Below are 21601 nucleotides of genomic sequence, written 5' to 3'. Positions count from 1 at the left end.
TTATTCCTCGATTTCAGATGAAAACCTCATGACTGATCATGCATCCTAGTAAAAAATCCACCGTCCCATGAAGAAACTGTCGAGTAATTTTTAAAGTAGATGTTTGGTAGTGCAGAATCGCATATGCAATGCACACTAGTTGTTTTTCTTGCTAAAACGGAACTTCTTTATACAACTTTTCAACTTGGTTTAAGGTTTTTAATCATAAGACTCCACTGTGGTCATATACTAGTTACACAGGCTTTTAACAATTAGAAATACTTTAGCCACACAAGATTCTATAAAAATAAACTCACAAATATTATATGAAATCATGACAGTATATGAGTTTTATTTTTGTAATACCTCATTTATTGTGTATATTTTTAAAAACAAATACATCATAAAAACAGATATTAAGTAAATATAGTTGCGATGATATGAGAAGCAAGTGATACAGACATATAAATGAGTTCTTATTTTTTTTTTGAGCTCACCATCAAATTACAGAATGTTGGTCGCATCAAGATCACCCACCCGATCAACAGTAACCCATATCGGTCCGATCCGGTTCATAGGATATATATATATATATATATATAGAGACATATATATAACGTCAATTTGTCAGTGGCCTGTTGGGTATTATCATGCCTCCAAAACTTGCCCGCCTCACGAAAAGAGAAAAAACTGCCCTCTTGCTGGTATCTGTTATGCGTGGTTTGCTTCTTGTTGCAAACTCAACCAGAAGTGTTCATTAACAAACGTGGTTCTGCAAATTGAATTTAACTCCTTCATCCTCTTCTTGTGTAAAATCACTGCATCAAAAAGCATGTCCAATTTATCTCGCCTGTATAAACATATGAGAGAGTAAACAGAAACCCACCTCCACGTTTGTTGGGCAAATGCCAATTCTTCAGTCCAAGTGATCACGAAAACGGATAATTTTGTTGATGAAAGGCTTCTCACGGCGATAGCTGTTTATGTATATATTTTGGATAAGCAAACGAAACAGGTCAAGGAACAAAAGCAATAACATGAAGACAGCGTTTATGGCAACTACAACTAAAAGAAAAATGGAGAAAGAAAACAGTTTGCTGCAGTTAATGACAGCTTTCAAATGGAGTTTTTTTTGGGGGGAGGGGGGAAGAAGATACTTACATGACAAAAGATGACATGCAGAAGCAAGCAAACCCAATGAAAAAGTGAACCAAAAATGTTGTCCAGAAATTTTCACGATCCAGAAATATCTTCTCAGAAATGAGTGTAACTACTCCTGAAAACAACAGAACTGTCCATCCTGAAGGCAAGCAGCTGGAAAATGAAAATGAAGAAGAATCCTGTGGAGAGGAAGAAAGTATTTCAAGATCAAAATCAACACCAGAACAAGAAACACCAACGCATGAAAGCCATACCTGGAAATACTGCTTTACGAATACTGTAGAGTATAGAATCCTCAAAATCATATCTTTACAACAGTCAAGAACCACAGCTCAATTATTTTAATCTCAATTTGACAAGTAAAATCCTAATTATTGATATATATACACACAAATACACACACACACACACAAACATATATATATATATATATATCAATTGTTGTTCACTTAAGAGATCAAATTATAAAAAGAACACGGAACATTACCCAGAATACAAAACAAACGGGCACAAAGAAGAATTCCCGTAGTCAGAAAAGGATACTAAAAGAATTTGCCAAAATTAAGCCAATTGCACCAGCCGAGCGTATCAGCAGAACATTCAGTACTATATAAATAAATGAGAATACAAGCAGCGAATCATTTGAACGTTTGAGTTCATTTTCAGTTGCAACTGCATGTAGAAATGCTTCAGAAGTTCCTGACACAATCAAAATAATGAAATATAAATTTCTGACACTGTTGTCTACTATGAAATCAGATATGTTGGATAAAATGTAGAATAGGATAAATTGTATCAATAGGAATTTTGGAATGGCTCTGTCGAATTCCAGCACAGAGAAACTGTTTACATTTTTATAAGACGGTTAATTTGGTGTAATTTTGTGCTAAGCTGATTATGGATTTTCACTATAACTGTCCACGTCATCTTTTTTCCTTTTCACCAAGTCCAGCTGTCCACATCATACTTGTAGATCCCGTAGGAAATATAAACAGATGCCCAACAAAAAGGCTAAAGTGAGGAAGAATGAAACAAATATCTGTATATGAATGTTGCAGAAACAAGAAGAATGACAAAAAATTACTAACCATTCATAGCCAAGACAATGATATAAATGCAATAATACCGGAGGGCTGTTGATGCTTCTCCATCACTCCACTTCCGACCGTACAACAATCTGATGAGAGAATAAGAGTAACTTGGGCCAAATGCCATAAATACAAGTCCTACAAAATATACAGTGGCAAATTCAGACAAGAGGGGAACAACATTAAAAAAAGAAAAAGAAAAAGAAGTGATGACATCCCAAGAGCTATCAAGAAAAAATGGCATTGATCATCAATGGTCATCGACTTGTAGTCTTGTGTTTTCTTTATGTCAATGGTTTTCAGCTATAGTGCTTAATGAAGATTCTGTTCATGATTTCCTGTTTTCATTTTCTTCTTTATAGAATGTAATTAGGTATTTTCTTTTGTATACTGATTGTATGCATGGGCTTCGCCTATTTCATTGAATGAATAAAATTCTTTCTTACTAATAAAAAAAACTTGTAGTCTTGTCCATCTCAATATATATGTTGAAGCCAGAACTTTTGCATAGATCCCCTTTTTATAAGTAACTTTGAATGCTTAGGGATTCGCTAGAACTTTTCAAAAAGAAGTTTTGCATATAACTATGCTCACAGGAGATATAGAATGGTTAAAACTATACTGATGGGAAAACTATACTCATGTAGATTTCCTCGCTATGGAAGAAGCTTTGGAAATCTTTTCTGGAGGAAAACTCAAAACTTGTAAAACCACTATGGAAGTGAAAATGTGGGAACTAAAATAAAAGCTTCTACCAGAATCTCAGCATACTTGGCCCACGAGTTTCCGGTAACATGTCATGATTAATGGGGGTAAAGCAAGCATTTTTTACTCAGTCTGCTAACCTAATTTCTATCCTACCATACTCACAGGTGAACTTAAAAGTTAAAATCCCAGAAAGTTCATTTTATAGGATGAGGACCAATAAGGAAAGCTTTAAAAAGATAACTGGATGAATTAAGTGAGTATAAAAACAAACCAATTAATATAACTAACTTCAGGGCGTCTGAGAGGCCATTTCCCAATTTCCTGCTTCTATCTGGATATTTTCCTGTCAATATATAAACATGACAAAATATAAACAGCTCGTGACTATTAAAAGTGCAAAATTTGGAGAAAGGAAATCTAACAAGAAAAAATAACCCACGATCAAGATTAGTTATATGCTGGATTTCAGCACCCAAAAGAATGAAATCAAAGGAGAGACGTAAACCTGACGCGGACTTTGCAAAGGTAGCATATGAGCTTTCTTCAAAAGGAAGAAAGACCATCCTTACTACTAAGCTTCCTGGAATGTGATAAAAATAACAGTTAGCTAAGCATGTTCAGAAATCCAAACAGTAAAATGTAAAAATTAATCACATTTTTCCAGTAAAAATATCCATCTATGTTGAGTAAACACTCATAGTTTAATCATAAGGTAATTTAACTGCACTACACAAGATAAATGAACCATATACTTACCTAGTTTGTCTACAAGTCCATATACAGCTTGGTTGTATGGTGTATCCAACCACACAAGGACCATCTTTTCTCCTTCTTGAAGGATCAACTTCCGAAAGGATTGAAGGGTAAACAAAAAACACATGTTTGACAGCTGCCTGTCATAATCCTTCAAATTTCCAGATCTGTGAAAGTATATGTTATTTACTAGAGATGGGCAGCTAATAAATAATAATGATTGGCCTAGAGGTTGCGCAGCCCAATCCACCCGGAGGAAAATTTAGACAACAATATAACAATAGTTTCAGGAATTTAGCTCCTTTCTCTTCTTTCTCTGGTTCAACAATCATCCCGGATTCATTTTGAGGAGAAAATGATGCACAAGAGCAAAGAACCTATACCTAAAAGGGAAAAGAGCAGAACTACTGAATGCATGAAAAAGAAGAAAATAGCCCCAATAGCCCAGGAACAAGCAAGCTCCATATGCGGCTTGTGACAATGCAAATACAATCTCTTTCTCCTGCAAGCAACCGATCAATTACTAATGATTAGAAGCTTTATCTCATCCCTATTCCTGTAAACTGTCAACAAATGCAGAACTTTATAGGATGGGCTTAGCTACAAATGCAGAAATTGAAAACAAAAAACCATACGATGAATTTAAACATCAGCTTGAACGACAGCCAAGATTCAATTGAGGAGAATTCCTTTTTGATAAGTTCAATTGAGGAGACTTTAGATACTGTTGTTCATTAATCAATTAAAAACAGCTTTGGAAGGCTGAAATGTGCCTTTGCCAACAACATATGGCTTCTGTCAACCTTAATTGGGTTCCAAGGTTGAAGATATTTAAGCTAACAACTCTCAAAGGTTCAACTGGTGAGAGTGACTTGGCAAATTCACAACCTATAAATTTCAAGATTGACAGCATATTCCAGTTTCAATCTTACCACGCCAGTTTGATTGACAACGAGGATATACATTGTTAAGCAACGCGAGAGTGTAGCTGCAGTTTCAACCATCAACCGCAACTTAAGCAGAAGCAAGTTCTGAGAAAGGATATACAATGGCTCTGCTAATAGCTCTAATATACAAGCACAACCTGCCATAAGATATGAAATGGTCTCATCGATTAAACGAACAAAAAAAATGAGGAGAAAATAAAATATTCATTAAGATTTGACACTCAAGTACTACTAGTTTGTGCAAACAAAAGTTTTTCACTTATTCAGATAATAGTGGCCACTCTATATCTAAGGTCAATTGGTAGTAGATGTAGAAATTTACCATTAATCAAAATAGCCTGTGCATATGGATTAGAATAACTTAATTCTTGCCACCAAAAGACCAAAAAACATGCTACTACTGTTATAACTACTCCAAGGGGGAGAGTCGCCCAAGACACTTTCATCAGCTTCGTCGTGTTTTCTTCCACTGAAGAGCCGTCACTGCAGCATAAGATAATACTTTTAGGAGGTAGATTTTTCATTTTTTTTTATAAGTAAAAATATTATATATATAAAAAGGAGTAACCAAGTACACTAAATGTATACAAGAAAACACCTTACCCATATTAGAAGCCCCTAATGACCCAAAAAGCCCGTGAAAAAACAACCCAAAATACACCAAGCCCGACCCCAACCCCTTGTTCCCGTAGAACTAAAACTCTACCCGAAAACCCAACGCCAAACCCTTTAGGCCCCATTTGGATACATAAACGGTTTCTTCTCATCTTATCTCATCATTACAACTTTCCCAAATTTTCACACAAAATATAATAAACAATTCAACTTTTCAAATCCCAAAATAATAATAATATTAAAAAATAATATTCTAACAATATTTTATTTAACTTTCATCTAAAACCATCTCATCTCATTTCATTATCTAAACGGGACCTCAAGGTCAGGTTGATTTTCTAACTTCATTATTTGACAGGTCATAATTGGGTTAATCTGGCTACTGTAGTTGACCCATAATCACAATTATTATCCCTATTGCATTGAGATGCATAGTTACACGTGCTCCTTAAAATCCACTTTCATGAACCATTCCCATTATATAATCGCTTTTAAAACTATATTCTAAATAAAAGTAACCAAGGTTATACTTGTAACTTAAAGGCATGTAAGTGAGCATTGGTCACAATTCCAAGCAAAATATTGTTATTGAATTAATAAAAGATCATAGAAGATTAGTAGGTAACTGTTTCAACCCTGAACTCGGCCCATTTATTAACTTGTGTTTAGGCTGATGACTTGATGCATACATTAGGGCACCCATTTCCCTATTTCTCATTTATTACCTCCCATAACAATTTGCAGTTCTCCATCATTGAATTGCATCTTTCAAGAACATTTACAATTATTGACTCTCCCTTTAGCTCATATAAAATCTAAAGGAAGATTTTACATACTGCACTCTCATCCCACTCTCACCCCACTCTTATCCTCGCTATGATGAGGCGGCATTGTCCATCAATTTTTGAGTATTTCTTAAAAAATATAAGAAATGATCCAAGGGTGATGAAAGGTGCCACATTTATGAAATGGGATGGAAGTGGGAGAGGAGTGTGGTATGAAGCATTACTCAAAATCTACCAGACTTATGCATTCACCCACCAAAAACAGCCTTTTAGTTAAAGTACTAATGTCAACCTTAGAATAAAGGCCTTATGAACCCAACAATTGCCTAGCCCTCAAACACAACTAAAACCCCAAAAATACTGAACTTCTGAAGCAAGTTTAAGAAAACAATACATCAACACATAAATAAGTTACATGCATGAAGATTAGAAGGAAATGAAAAAAAAAAAACAATTTCATTACAAATACTATTTGGGAGCACCATTACATGTCTACTCGCATGCATGCTCGCCGGAATCCCTCCCGACTGAGAAACAAGATACATGTGGTGAATAGATGGAATTGTACTGCATAAAGCTGCAACAGAGAAATGAACTTCATTAAAAAACTCTTTATAACAAGAATTTAGAAAGCAGTACAAAAATCCCCCAAAAAAAAAAAAAAAAAACAGAGAGAGAAAAGGGTGGGGGTAGTCATCAGCATTCCATTGAAGGAAACTTCAAAAGTGAAGGTTCTTAGCATCCAAGTAACCCTAAAATTACTTTCAACTTCCAAAAACAAAGGTAATGTAGGATGAATAACTCAGACATCCCACGAAATCCAATGGCACATTTACAGAGAAACTAAATGCTGCTTATTTACTTTGAATTTTCAATTTTATTGCCCATGTAAAACAACTGAATGAAAACTCAATGTGTGCTGCAAGCTGAGAGGGAGAGAGTGCATACAGGTTGATCAATCAAACAATAAATCAAGAGTGATAATAAAAAAAAGTCTCTTTTCCTTTGTTTGAAAGGTTCAAATGTGAACCTGAATAACACTAGGAAAAAATCAGTGTTTATTAGTCCCAAAAATGCTGCTTAAAATGTATGAATTCTCTGCTGCTTTCCAAGTTCTCTGACAAAATAATACTTTATGGCACACTTGTTTCAGATTCTCTCACACACTCTCTCTGAAAAAAAAAAATTCTGGATAAATTTCTAGTCGCACGTGATGTGAGGCCCCAGCATATCCCGGTTTACTCCAAAACAAGATGATGTTGGCAAATATGAAAAAGTAATTGCAAGCTTAAAATAAGAAAAAATGTAATTCAGCAAAAAAATGAAAGAGGATATTTTTACCGCGTAGTCCTCTTCTGTAAGATGCCTCACGATCCATGAATTGAATACAAATGGAATTCCCCTTGACAAGAACTGTGTAGCTAATCCAAAAATGTAGAATGAAATAACAACAAAAAAAAGAAAAAAATACAAGTAAATAATATGTACAAAAGCAAATTGCTTACAGGAAAATGCAAGTAAAATAAATTCATTGTAAAAATTCCAACCAGATGACTCTAAACACTGCCACGGCGGCTTAACCAAGTTTATCTAATGAAAGGGATAGTAGCCCGATTTTATTCTTGTTTTCTACTTGCATCTTGTTTCTTAATTTTTGCCCCCCAAACAGGACAAGTTCAGTTTCAGTAGGCGAGAAAAAGAAAACAAGAAATCCTCAACTCAAATAGTTGACAAATAGAGCTGAATTTTCTAATGAAAACAAAAAGAGAAAAATCCTAGTAAAAAAGATGTTCTGTTCTTTTTCCTCCGCTTTCTGAGCAACCAAACGGATGGTAAAGAAATCTGAGCTAATTAGAAATATTGGAAATGTACAATTTAAGACTTTCTCCGCATGACATCCGAGGAAAGCTAACCTAGTAAGTACTTGAAAGTGCGAGAAAAATCGGCAGTGTCTGTCCCTCCCACCATTTGGGACTGAACCACGGAGGAGGCTTTCGACATCTCAAGATGCAACCTGCGAACCGAATCGGATCGGGTCAGATTGATAGCGCCATTGATAAATGAAAATTTCTATTTCAGCCTTCATTTTTAACGCACCGGCCACACCTCCACGCTGGCAGGGGAGGGCAGGAGAGGAATTGACCAAAAACTCAGACACACGTTTCTACGTGTGGGCAGCGGGCCCCCTCCCGTTCACCCCACCTTCGCATGGCGGGGAGGGCAATCCCATTCTGCCCATGCAAGGGTGGCCCCCCGCCCCACATCTAGGGCCGGTGGCGGGGAGGGCCCAACCCCGTCCCGCCCCACTCCTGCCTATATTTATATATGTATTATATATAAACATAAATATATATTTATATTTTACAAATTGTGTGTATATAAAAATATATTACAATTTGTTATATTTGTTTACAAAATATGCATTGAAAAATTTAAAAACTATATAATTTAAAAATTAATATACTACAATTTATACAAAATATACACTAGCAAATTTAAAAATTACATAATTTTTAAATTATAGTCATATTTACAAAATTTAAATTTATAATTTGGGTCTAAAAATGTAGTTTTAATTACTTTTACACTTGAAAATAATTTTTAAACCAAATAAAATGTAGTATTTTTTTTAAATAGATTGAAGAGGGGCAAATTGAGAATCCGCCCTCATCCCACCCACCGGAGTAGGGGACGGGGGTGAAAACCTCACCCCCCGCCCTATACGGGACAGGGTGTGGGGAAAGGGTGGCCCTGCCCCGTAGGAGGCGAGTAACACCCTTACACATTTCTTGCCTTTTCGACGATTCTCGAAATACTAATGTCAGATACATTCATTTATTGTATAATTATTGCACACTTTTTTTTAAGTAGAATTTATTATTAAAAAATTAATATTTTTATGTGAATCTTATTTTTACTCACTTTTTTTTAAAAGAATGTGTAGCGCTTGAGCATTCTGTGATTATAAATATCATTTATCTTCTCGAAATAGAAATGATATTTAAAGTCAGAAAGTATGTAACTGCTGCATAATTTTTTTCAAAAATAATGAATAAATAGATAATCCACCAAAAAAAAAAACTAATTTTTTAATAGTATACCTAATTTTTTTGTAAAAGGATTACGCGATATTTGTATACTTTATGACTGTATTTAGTATTACTCTTTTAATTAATATCAACTAACTTTTTAACACACTAGCCCCACCCGCCAAGATGTATAATAATGTGACTTTAATAAAATAAAAGTGAAAAATTTTATTCATTATTCCACACCACACGTTACACATGATTTTTTTATTTTTTATTTTTTTCTCTTATCAAATGTGTAATGAGTAGAATGACTCAATTAATTTAAGATAAATAAAACAAAAAAAAGTTAAAAAATATGATATGTGGTGTGATATGTAGAAAAACTAAATAAAAGTATTATTTTGTGCAACCCAATGGAGAAGGCTGAAAAGAGAGAATTTCCCTAGCAAAGTTAATAAGGAGTTGTTTAGATTAAGAGAGCCTCTCAATTAATTTCATCTAATCGTTACAAATTTATTAAATTCTTATATAAAATATAATAAATAATTTAATTTTTTTAAATCTTATAATAAAAATAATATTAAAAAATAATATTTTATTTAATTTTTAATTTTTATCTCGTATATCTCAACTCACTTCCCATACTTCCACTAAAAGATTTTTCATGGTGTCGGCCGCGCATCAGAAATGGTATGTAACCGTGGTATCTCGTGCATGTGGTAGATAATGTGCAATCGATAGAAACTGTCCCTATCAATTATTTGAATTTCTGTTACATAGCAATTATTAATGTGCAATTGGTTAGAAATAATGTATGGGACGACGGACGTTCGATTTTATTGTTTATTTCCATTCGTCAGCATTGCTTTTGGAACGTTGAAGAATGAAATGAAATGATAATTTTATAAATCGTAATAAGATAGTTTATAAATAATAATAAAATAGTTTAAATTAAGAATTTTTTAGATTTTAAAATTTTTTAAATTGAAAAAGTTAAATTTTTGTTGTTTGAAAACTTAGAAAAATTGTAGTGATGAATTTAAAAATATTTGTATTTGAACAATATTTAAAAAGAAAATGAGATGAAATGGAGATGAGATGATATGATAATTGTTACCAAACATTCCCAAGATTATAGAAAGGTGAAAGATGCTTGTTTTGGTGACGAGTAATAGTAGATACAATTATAGAGTATCTAAGTGCCGTACAATCTTTTTGTAAAATAGTAAAAAACACTATTAAAAAATTAATTTTTTTCGCGTAAGTTTCATATTTACTTACTTTTTTACAAAAAGATTATGCGGTGGCGTTTGCACAATCCATAAATATAAATATCATTTCTCTAATTAAAGAGTCAGTCTACTAATCATCTTTATACTACACATCACACTTATTTGTTATTATTTTATTTTTTCTAAACTAAATGAATTACTATACTCATCATCCATATATCATACATGTAATTGTTTTCTTAATGATAAGTATACGTTTTCTTAATTAAATTAGCCAATATAATATAATTTATGATTATAAGTTATTAATTGTTAAATGATATAATTCCAATAAATTTGATTTTAATCGAGTAAATTCAAAATTTATTGTTTTTATAATATTATTTTTAACTTAACAATGATAATATTTAAGAATCGATGACCAACAAATCTAAACCTAGGTGACGATATTATCATTATGATTATTATAGAAAAATAATAGGGTCTCAAAGGAATTTTACAAATTTTTTCTTTTTTTCATTTTCTCTATTCCTCTCTCTCTATTTCCCTTTCTCAAGAGTCCAGTTCATCTCAAGATACTTCCAGTTCATCCATGACCAAACCTTCATGATCCGATCCACATGTTCATCTCAAGTGTTTATCTTTTATAACCTTTATCTTATCTTGTAGTCTTTACTTATCTTATCATAAATAATTTTTTTTTTTTTTTAAAAGCTGACGTGACACACTGATATTACGCCATATTAGTTTGTTGGATCTCTGTCTCTAACAGCTCTCTATCATTTATATATAAAGCTGTGATACCTCAATCCGTTTTAGCCCTAGAATGAGAGTGACTATAAGCCATATAAATTTAGGAAAATGATAGTCTGCCCAACATTTTTTTAATTCTTTTACTTTTTTAAAAAAAGTTGTTTACTCATAAACAAACTCAAACAAAGAGAGAGAAGTAATTAAACGGTGGGCTGAGCAACGATAAATTTATGTTATATGCCCTCTAATCTGTTTGGTCTATATCCGACGAAGCCGTATCAAATGGCAGAATGTCGCGGGGGTTGTTCCAACTTCAAAGTGCTTTAAATATTACTGTTACGCAAAGCGCGCTATGGCCTTTGCCCGTTTCCTCTTTTTCCATTTTCTATTCTTTCTGATATCATACACTGCTTTCAAGGCCAAACAAACCAGCAGGCTTTGGCTCAGCAGTAATTTACTAATTTTACAGTTTTGGACGTCACATCGGGGCTTACCGGCCGACACGAACACCACCGGCGAAGCCCCTGCCTCGGATACCGGTATCTCTCTCTCTCTCTCTCTCTCTCTCACAAACATACTCAAAGATGGATAATGGATCCATTGGGCCTGAATTATCGTCTTAATGCATTGTCAGATTTCAGGCTCTCCTGTTTGTTCTTCTTCTTTTTTGCAATTATCACGTTTCAAACATGAATCCTCTGCTTGTTAGACGAGAAAATGAAGGAAATATAAAAGAGAAAGTCTATATGAAAGCTTAGAATTATCTTCCATCGTTTCAATTTTACGAGGTAATCATGGTCGAGTCAATTCCTGCATAGTCACATAGCTGATGTAAATAAAAGTAAAACACCAGAAAAAGGTTTGTCCCGGTCTTTTAGCTTCCTTTAAAAAAAAAAAAAAAAAAAATTATTTCCGGGTTTCCCGAGGGGCCAAACGGACTGGTAAAGCTTTCAGGAACTGCTTCGGATTGCAGTCTTCATAAGCCTTCTCCGAGAGAAGATGTTGCTTCGGTCCTTAATCTAAAATGAAATCGTCCAAACTTTTTCTGGACCGCTTTCATGCCCTTCATGGTAATGCTTAGGACGCCCCTTCAAAGTTAAACCAAAATGTTCGGTTTCGCTTGTGGGCCGGGAAGTCAGGCTAGACTCCACCATATTCACCGAAGTTTTCTATTTGAGAGCATTGCATTAATCAAAGCCGAAGATAAATATCACTTCATTGTTGGCTTCCGATTTGACAGATACTATGAACCTAGCCACAGTGCAATGGCAAAAGAATATTTCTATTTATAAGGAGGTGTGGATAACATGCTTAGTAAAATACTCTTATGACATAATTTGATTTACAGTGCGTTTGAATGTTGAAGTGAGTTGAGTTGAGTTGAGTTGAGATGATAAAATATTGTTAGAATATTATTTTTTAATATTATTATTATTTTAGAATTTGAAAAAGTTAAATTATTTATTATATTTTGTGTTAGAATTTGAAAAAGTTATAATGATGAGTTGAGAGTAATTGAAGATCCAAACAAAGCCTTAGAAGATAAATTTTAAATTTTAAATATTTACAATTTAAATGATGTGAATGATGTACATTAACTTAATGGAATAACTCATACTAAAATAGCATTTGCAAAGTATTTTTCATGCAAATAGTCCTTTGTCCTCCATTGATTATCTATAGGGTTTAGATCCTTAAAATTTTTTATTCCAACTTTGAAACTTAAGAGACACATAAAATATATATGACAATATTTATATATACTTGTTCTGGTGAATTTTTCGAGCAATATTAAATTTGTGGGGCGGTTTTTTTCACCTTCAGCAGAGCTTTTTGGCTGCGCTGCTGCCGAAGCTGAAATTTCTTGTAGTATATAGTCTGGATGTTCTTTTCCTTAAATATAGTTCTCTGACAGGCTCATTTACTTTAAGATATGGAAAATTCAAATGGTTCGTCCAACTTCAGAAATCTTGCATACAAAGAAAGACAGTCACAACTTCCACCTAAAAGCACCATGCAATGCACTCTTCGATCTGATGCCAGTTCCATTGGCGGATCAGAAGTTTTTCCAGCAGCTAATGGGGGACAAGTACACCACCAACGCACTTCATCCGATAGCTTGATATTAGAGGAACCACCCTATTGGCTTGAGGAGCTCCTTGATGCGCCAGAGACACCTATGTGCAGAGGCCATCGACGTTCATCAAGTGACTCTATTGCATTCATTGACCGAGCAGCTAAGCCATTTAGAGAAGATGGATACAAGTTCAAAAATAGTCCTGCCGAACCTTCTATGGGGTCGTCCAACTTCGATTATCAAAGGCACCTGTCACACTTTTCCTACTTTGCAAACCCAAACAATTCTGATGCATATCAGAAAAGGGTGTGGGGATCACCCTTCACCTCTGTTTCATGCCCAAACAGCCATTTATGTACAAGTAATGCCAGTAGTTTGAAAAAATCAGTAGCATCATCGTGCATTTCACAGGACTGTGATGGGGGGCAGTTTAAAGCCATTATTATAGAGAGAGATGGAGTAGATCTGGAAGGCTCTTCAAAAAGAAGTGATTGCTCTCATCCTAGTCCTTCAGCATCCCGGGCAGATTCAAAACGTGCTAAACAGTATGCGCTCAACTCATTTACTCGAAAACTATCTTTGCATGCTCACATTAGCACACTACAAATAACAAAAGCTGTTGATCTAAAAATACTTGTGCTGCTGAGCTAATATTTCTAATATTTTGCTTCCCGAGTTAAAATGCTTCAACTTGTTTAAAAGGCCTCCTTGTTCTGGATACATTGTACTTCTTTTTCCAGGAATAATTCCTACATGTATACAGCTAAATGCTCATATTCGTAAGCATATTGGTAAGCATATATCTGAAGGGGTTCTTCTTGCAGGTTGCTTCCCAAGAGTGCATTCTGATCTCATTTGTTCTCTCATCTCCACCCCCCCCCCCCCACCCCAAAAAAAAAAAAAAAAAAAAAATAGAAGAGAAAAAAGACCTTGCCCCTTTTACATTTCCCCTCCTTTATATCAGTAATCAGCAGTTGAATGCTGTATAATGTGTCCATCTCGAGTCGGCCATTTAAGGGTTGTAGTTATTAGCTATAGTTTCGGAAAACTTAGTAATTTGAGTGCTTCCACTTCTAACATAATTTCTCCGCAAGACAGGCAATTTGCCCAAAAGTCCCGGATCAGGAAACTCCAATATATAGCTGAACTGGAAAGAAATGTCCAAGCTCTGCAGGCAACACTTCACAAACTAAAATTCTTAACGTTACAATTGTCCACTTACAGAAGTACAGTTTGACAATATCCGCCAATCTGAATTTTTCAGGCCGAAGGATATGGAGTGTCAGCTGAGCTTGAATTTCTTGACCAACAGAATCTAATATTAGGCATGGAAAACATGACCCTCAAGCAACGGTTGGAAAGTTTATCTCAAGAGCAATTCATAAAATGCAGTAAGTTTCTTGTTATAAGTTAAGAGTGTTTTCATGCTTTTATTTTTTTACGCTGTTTTTTGTTACATTTTTGAACGATTAGCATCATTGACTGACCAGTCTGACCCAAACCGGAAAAAAAAATAATAATAATAACATCAGCTTATATTTTTTGTTCTCGCTCCTATCTATTACACTGGGCATCCTTGATACAATCTATCTCTCTCTCGGCTGTATTTACTTTATTTTCTTCCATTTCTCTTTTCCCAATGCTAAAATCAGAAAATGGCCCTCATTTGCCATGACTTTGTTTGAAGATCATCCGTTAATAGACTAATAAATGGGTGGTGCTTTACTTCAAATGAGATTTGCCCCACCATCCCAAGGTGTTCATGGACACTTGAAATACTCCATTTTTCTTATAAGCAGCAGAACCTAACTAGATCCGGGTTTCATGGTATTATTTGTATGCCCCGGACTTTGTCGTTGGTACAGTGGAACAGGATATGCTAAGGAGAGAAATCTCTAGGCTTCGATATTTGTACCGCCAGCAGCAGCAGCAGATGCAGAAGCATTCAACCGGTGGCCGGACCAAAACTAGAGATTTGATTCCCAATTTGTTACCAACTCTATGAAACCAAAGGAAGCTGGTTCCTGCTAAGGCAGGACTCTACACAAAGTTTTAATAAGCAGAAGTCCGTTACACATAGATGGACACTTTCCTGTGTCTCAAAGTGCTACTTTGAATAGGTAGTTTTGCCTTGTTGCTCAAAATCCCTGGAAAACCATATCTATAAGATTGGCAATTCACCGCATGTTTTCATTTGTTTATGACTTCCATAGGTTGTCAATGTCAAAGAAATTTGTAATTAACTACATCCATTGGTTTTTGTAATGTGCATATCAGAGGCTAACAAAATTCAAGTAGGTGATAGCAACAATGCAATCGATGGAATGCCTAAGATCGACGACCTACAACGGCAAATTGGTGTTTTTTAATGCATGCCGCAGCAAAACAGATCAATACAACAAGACGACCATATGTAACCTCTAGTTACAAAAAGTAATAACGGAAAATGGAAGGAGAAAAAAGTACAGAGCCCCAAATATAACTATTTTCCTAAAAAATTATATTTTGAACCTGTTTTGACAAAAAAAAAAAAAAAAAAAAATGCTGAACGGCCTACAACATTAATTCAAAATTATACACAGTTATACACACAAGCCATACAGTTTATAATTCACGTCCTTTCATAGATTTCCAAGTTTTTTTCTTTTTCTTCCACCTTAAAACCGCCATTTTCTGACATTTCCATTTACGATATTTTTGTCGATCCTTCAACCAGCCACAGTAATCTTTCCCCTGCTTGCACTCTATAAAATCTGCTACATCATTATACTCGGATGATTTTCGGGAGCCTTCTAATATGCAATTCAGGAAGATCTCCCCATTACAGGTTTCTACCGTTTCCTCCTCTATGCCATCAGTAGACTCCTTCACGTGATTGAGGGTGGATACATTCTGTGAAGACTCTACTCGGTCATTTTGCGTTATTTGATGGAAGCTTCTGAGAGAATCCGTGCTTAAAAAAAAAAAAAAAAAAAAAAAAGGCTTTTAGAAAGAACAATGGCACCAAAGATTTATGCAACTAAGTGCTCCGTTCTTGATTCTTGATGAGACTAATACATGATGAGCTAGCATATTACTAGGGTGTGCAACAATGCATTTGGACGTGTCATTTCTTTTGATGATAGATAGTGTCTAATGGTATTAATGTTCTGCTTCGCCAGAATAAATTTTAGGAAACAACTTCCTACAAAATTAGATGCAGTTACTTTTCTATTTGGGAACAGCATATGTCTAACATAGCATATAGTCAAGCCAAATTAAGGGCTCAATATATCAGGACTTCCTAATTCAAAAGCAGAAAGCAACTTTTAAGACAATAGATGCCTGAGATCATCGCGATACATGCTCAACATGAAGAACCATGCTCATATGATAAGATGTACCTCAAGTAAAGCGTTTGAATCTTCTGAAATCTTGATGCAACTTTTTTACTTGTTTTTTTGTCCACCAGGGGCTGCAACATTTGCCAAATCTTCAAGGCAGGAATTACAATACAATTAAACTTTTCAAATTCACATAAAAAATAAATGAAATTCACCTCATGAACTTCATCAAAAGATGATTTTGGTGGAAAGGCTTCCGATCTGATACCAAGCAATGACCTTAGTGCTACTAAATCACCCTCTTCAAAAGCAAATAGATTCATCAGTGACATCATGATAGATATGCAGCCCTTCACTAAGAAGTTGATCCCACTATTAAAACTCAAAGACAGCAAGCCTGAAAAGTGCAAAAGCATCCACTTAGACTCCTTATGCCTTCTTGGGAGATTTTCCATCAGCTCGCTCAAGAATCTTTGAACCGGTAGGTGGACATTGAATTGTTGAAAAGAGTGAATTAGACCCACCATAAAATCATATTCCTTACATGAAGAGGCATTTTGCAAGGTTTTCAGACATCCCAGATTCCCACCATACCTTAAACACCAAATAGCTTGTGCCAACGAGCAACTCATTAACTTCAAGATGGAAGCAAGAAGATAAAGATCTTGAGGACTTGTCTCACCCTTTTTGTACAGCACATTATCACGAACATCACCCTGAAAAGCTCTAAGAATTATACAATCTAAGATTGATAAAATTTCATCCCTGCATGATTCATCAAAAACGTGGTGACACTCTTTCATATACAGAATAGATCCAGCCACCAGATCAGATTTTGTTCCAAAAATTCTGTCGGATAAGTAAGAGTCCCAAAAATCATCTGATTTCAAAACTGCACGGTCAATCTTATTTCTTGTATCTTGCTGAATGTAAGATTCGAAATTCAGCTGACTTCTCCCAAGCATACACGGATTGGCAGAAACTTTAGATCCGACAGGGTGATCATCAATTTGCAAACTAGACATGTGCCAGCTGTACAAGATCAGGGACCTTTCAAATGCAGTAAGGTAGCAATCCATAAGTCTAGGATCTGGCCTCAAATTCCTAGAAGACATGCCAAAACCAATGGTTTCAGAAACCAATGAAATAAAATGGGCAAGGAACATTTTCGGTGCAGAAAGCATGACGGGGTTAAGAAGCAATGATACGACTGGAGTGAGGCTCAATTCAGGAAATCTAAAATCCTTGTCATGCTGCCAAATTAGCCTGTTTAAGAAAGTATCAAATGCCTGCTCATCAAAAACTGATAGGAGAAAATGAGCAGAAACCACCTCCAGCACACTTCCAATATTACCATGACTGAAATGACTCGTAAATACTGCTTCATTTTTGCAAGACGCGGAATCAACTAGCATAAGGTACTCTCTCAATGATCTATTTATTAGAAGCTCGTCTGCCATAACCTGAAGATAATAATTCACAATATTCTAGTCACGGCAATATGCCTTCGACGAAAACTCAGAAAAGTGACTCTCAGGGGAAAAAGGAACAACGGAATAGGAGCCGGGGGGCGGGGTGAATGAACTTGATATTCCATGCTAAAATACTGCTAGGCTAAATGAAACTTCAAGATGAGAAGCATGCACGGTATTAGGAATGCAAAGATAATAGAACCCAATTCCAGGAAGAAGAACAAATCACGTACAATTTTTCGACAAGTAAATGCGAACAAACTCTTGCCCATAAATAAATTTAATAATGCGGATAGCATCAGAGATCTCATGGAAATTGTACGAAATAAAACAAAATGTTGGTCATTCTCGACAAGTACCTCTAGTAGCGCACATAGAAAGGGACGGCATGGATCAGAAGGTTCCAGAAAACACAAGGAAGCCGCAAAGTCCTCGGCAACGGAGGTGGTACAGCCGGTGTCACCATCATCGAAGGCGCATTGGCGAGAAACAATTTTCTCGACCCTAACACAAGTACTACGCCCGTTACTCTCATTCTCCCCAGATTTTAAAGAAATTAGAACCTTGAGTGTCAAAAGCAAAACCCTGCTTTTTTCCAATAACAAATCCTGATCGTAGGCGAGCAAATTCAGGATTACCATACAACACCGCAACAGAAGCGCTAATTCTTCTATAGCGTCGGCACACATAACTGTATTCGATTTAACATCATGTAAATCCGAGAAAAACCGCTTGAATCTCCCATCGAGTTCTTTGAACAAAATCTCAGAAAGCTTCTGTACGTCTCTGAAATCCACTTCCATATCCAAGGGAGAATGATAATAGTCTATCGGAGACGGAGAATTAGACTGAAGACGCAACGGTTCGTTCAACGACAAGTGGAGCAGTATATAGTAGATGGCTTTCATGAGCGGCGGCTTCAGATCCTAAAATGTAGAGAGGATTAATAATTATCGACGAAAGGGAAAAAAATAAAAACGAAAGGAAGTGGAAATTTTGGTACCTCTGGGGATTGAACTGCAGAGATTAGAGTTCGGAAGGAATGCGGAGGAGGAGATGGAGTTCCTTCGGAGGAGCTAGAATGCTTCTTAATTTTTCTGGCCCCCATGGCTGCCGAACGCACGTAGAATCTAACCCAATAGATATTATAAAAAGAGTAATACATAAGAATAGGAAAATTATTCATATCAGTCGCAGCACATGAGGTATAAAAAAAAATAATAATGTGTGGTGCGTTATGGTTATAGGTTGATGGGTAGAATAATTCATATGAATGCGTAAGTCTCGCTTTGAAAAAGAAGATTTATTATTAAAAAATAATTTTTTTATGTGGATAAAATATTTATTTAATTTTTTAAAAATAATTATACGTCACTTATATATTTATGACTGTAATTATTATTATTTTTTATTGCATCATTAAAAGCAGCAACAAAATACAACTAGAGTTTATCACCTAATTCAGAACATCTCATTCTCTTATCTACTCACTACACATTTATACGGTTGTAACTGTACCCAGTTCCATCTCCCCTCCACCTCCCCTCCGTGCTTGGTGAATTCACTTTTTAAGTAGAGTTTTTCTAATATATATGCATTTATAAGGGTTCTTATTATTATACAGAAACTACAAAAATCCTAATCTTTTTTCCTTCATTCCCACCATTGATGGACGCAGAGGAGATCCTAAAGCTCTTGGATTTTCACTGGTTCGGCTTCAAAATCTTCAAGAAACAATTCCCAAATGTACATAATTCATCGAACTTCGAAAAACACAGATCATCAAATTCAAGAGCTAAAATTTTTGAATCTTGGTTTTGTTTTCTCAGAAGAAGATAGGAATTCAAGCTTGGCTTCAGTCGTTCTTGGGTTGCAAAGATTTGGAAAGAAAGATGAGGAAGAAGATATTGTTGATGAATCTGCAACTTCAAGGCTGTATCTTTCTGAGTCTTGGGAGGCTTTGGATAGAAGAAAGTCACATAACCCATTGATGAATTGGAAATGGTGGGCTGACACTAGGCCTGTGCATAAAAGGCCATAAACCGATCCGTCTGCAAGATCCGCATTTTTCAACCCGAACAAACACGGGTTCATCGGGTCAAAAGTTAATTACGGGTTTTATACCAACAACCCGTCGAATCCGTCAACACCGAAAGAAAAACCCTATCAAAGACTTAAAATGAAAACACCTCAGACTCGAAAACGAAGACTCGCCGTTCTCCATCATCTTCTTCTGTCATTGTAGAGGTGCGTTCTCTCTCTCTCTCTCAGTAAGATTTAGGTTTTCTGCTCTTTGGTAGGCCCGTGGGTCGAAGAGGGAGTGGTGGGGTTGGGGATGTGTTTGGGACTTTATGTCTGTTGCAGGATGAAGGGAGAGAACATGGTGGGTGTTCTGTTAAGAGCAATCTGAATATTTGCTGAAATTCTGTTATGAGGTTGAGTTTGAGGTTGCTGAAATTCTGAAATTTTTTGAACTTTCTTTAGCCAGGCATGAGAATGGAGGCAATATCATACTACATTGATTTTCAACACATGCTGATTCAGTTACTGACATTACTCTTGGAGTGGGGCTCTGCAACTCTACAATAATCTCTTGCTTATTGGATTGTACATGTAAGTTCTGGAATCTTTCACGTGGGACACATCTTAGGACAGTGGCATTCCCATGCATAATTTTTGGAGTTGCACTAGACCCAACAGAGTCTGAGTTTCATGCAGCAGGGTCAGATGGTTGTGTTTACAAGGGAACATTGAAGGTTGGAAGCAAAAAACTTGTTAGCCAAGGGGGGAACTGGTGAAATGGACCCAAAAACATGATGGGACAGTCATATCTTTGGGGATAACAAATGAGGGGCGGAATTTGGTATCAATTTCTGTAGTAGAAGATGGAAGTGTATGGATTCGGGTAATCACGACTAGAGAGATCATTATGGCTCTTAAAAATGAGATGGGGAGCATTAGTGATATGGTGGTGAGCATAGGGAGGATTAGTTATAGCAAGGGGCATAGTGTTGGAGGGACTTCTGCAACTAATATATTAGGGAATTGGAGTCTTTCTGGTACAAAGTTGAGTTATCCCATGAAGCAGACACTAAAAATGGAAGAGATATTGACTTTGGTGGCAAAGGACAGGAGCAGAGGCATTGACATGCTTGAATCTGCCATCGATATGTACAAGAACCTCTTGGAACTCATTCTCAAATAAGCCAAGGAAGGCACCGGCACAGATAGTGAGTAAGAGAAAGATGTCATGTATACTTTAAGTAGCTGAGTTTGTTATCCAAACAAATAAGAAAGCAGCACAACTGATTTGATGGTTCTTTTTAATCTCATTTAAAAGCACAAAGAACAATTCACTATATTACATGTCACAATAACCACTGTGGCATGTAGTAGGCAAAAAAAAAAAAGTAGCGGGTCTGTGACATGTAACAGACCCGATCCGACCCGTACAATAATGGGTTGGGTCAGATCGAGTTGGCACGCAAACAGTATCGGATTGGGTCGGACCGGGTCCAAACCCGGTTAAAAGTCATCGGGTTGCAGGCCTAGCTGACACCGTTGCTTCCACAGTTAGATGATGAAATGTGTGTGTATATACATATAGAGAGAGAGAGAGAGTTACAGTGAAAATATCAAAGAACAGCGAAGGACTCCATAAAAGACAAACCGAAAT

At 35.8% G+C, this 21601-nt stretch overlaps 2 protein-coding genes and 2 pseudogenes across 5 annotated transcripts; 2 read left to right on the top strand and 2 right to left on the bottom strand.

Annotated features, from left to right (window-relative positions):
• Positions 1–336: 336 nt before the first annotated feature.
• Positions 337–8129, bottom strand: LOC121249718 (protein RFT1 homolog). Of its 4 annotated transcripts, XM_041148487.1 has the most exons (15): positions 7950–8123; positions 7378–7457; positions 6519–6613; positions 4959–5119; positions 4622–4773; positions 4073–4191; positions 3693–3856; positions 3442–3516; positions 3208–3279; positions 2229–2366; positions 1684–1839; positions 1395–1447; positions 1141–1319; positions 866–956; positions 724–797 (listed from the first exon to the last, which is right to left on the bottom strand). In XM_041148487.1, the coding sequence occupies exons 4-14, from the start codon at positions 5080–5082 to the stop codon at positions 896–898; spliced, it is 1293 nt and encodes a 430-aa protein (XP_041004421.1). In that variant the 5' UTR covers positions 5083–5119; positions 6519–6613; positions 7378–7457; positions 7950–8123; the 3' UTR covers positions 724–797; positions 866–895. The 4 variants fall into 4 exon arrangements, with proteins under 4 accessions (XP_041004419.1, XP_041004418.1, XP_041004420.1 ...); XM_041148485.1 differs by having other exon boundaries at positions 337–956; positions 1256–1319; positions 6500–6613; positions 7950–8129; XM_041148484.1 differs by having other exon boundaries at positions 338–956; positions 1256–1319; positions 7950–8128.
• A 3207-nt stretch (positions 8130–11336) lies between these two features.
• LOC121249717 lies at positions 11337–15376 on the top strand (annotated as a pseudogene).
• Positions 15377–15473: 97 nt separating this feature from the next.
• Positions 15474–19073, bottom strand: LOC121249716. Its single transcript, XM_041148481.1, has 5 exons — positions 18929–19073; positions 18285–18851; positions 16669–17916; positions 16514–16584; positions 15474–16083 (listed from the first exon to the last, which is right to left on the bottom strand). The coding sequence occupies exons 1-5, from the start codon at positions 19031–19033 to the stop codon at positions 15735–15737; spliced, it is 2340 nt and encodes a 779-aa protein (XP_041004415.1). The 5' UTR covers positions 19034–19073; the 3' UTR covers positions 15474–15734.
• A 596-nt stretch (positions 19074–19669) lies between these two features.
• Positions 19670–21163, top strand: LOC121250954 (annotated as a pseudogene).
• Positions 21164–21601: the final 438 nt, after the last annotated feature.

This window comes from Juglans microcarpa x Juglans regia, chromosome 2D (assembly GCF_004785595.1).
Source record: "Juglans microcarpa x Juglans regia isolate MS1-56 chromosome 2D, Jm3101_v1.0, whole genome shotgun sequence".
NCBI lineage: Eukaryota > Viridiplantae > Streptophyta > Magnoliopsida > Fagales > Juglandaceae > Juglans > Juglans microcarpa x Juglans regia.
The sequence above is the reverse complement of the archived record's forward strand: the minus strand, read 5'-3'. Positions and strand labels throughout refer to the sequence as shown.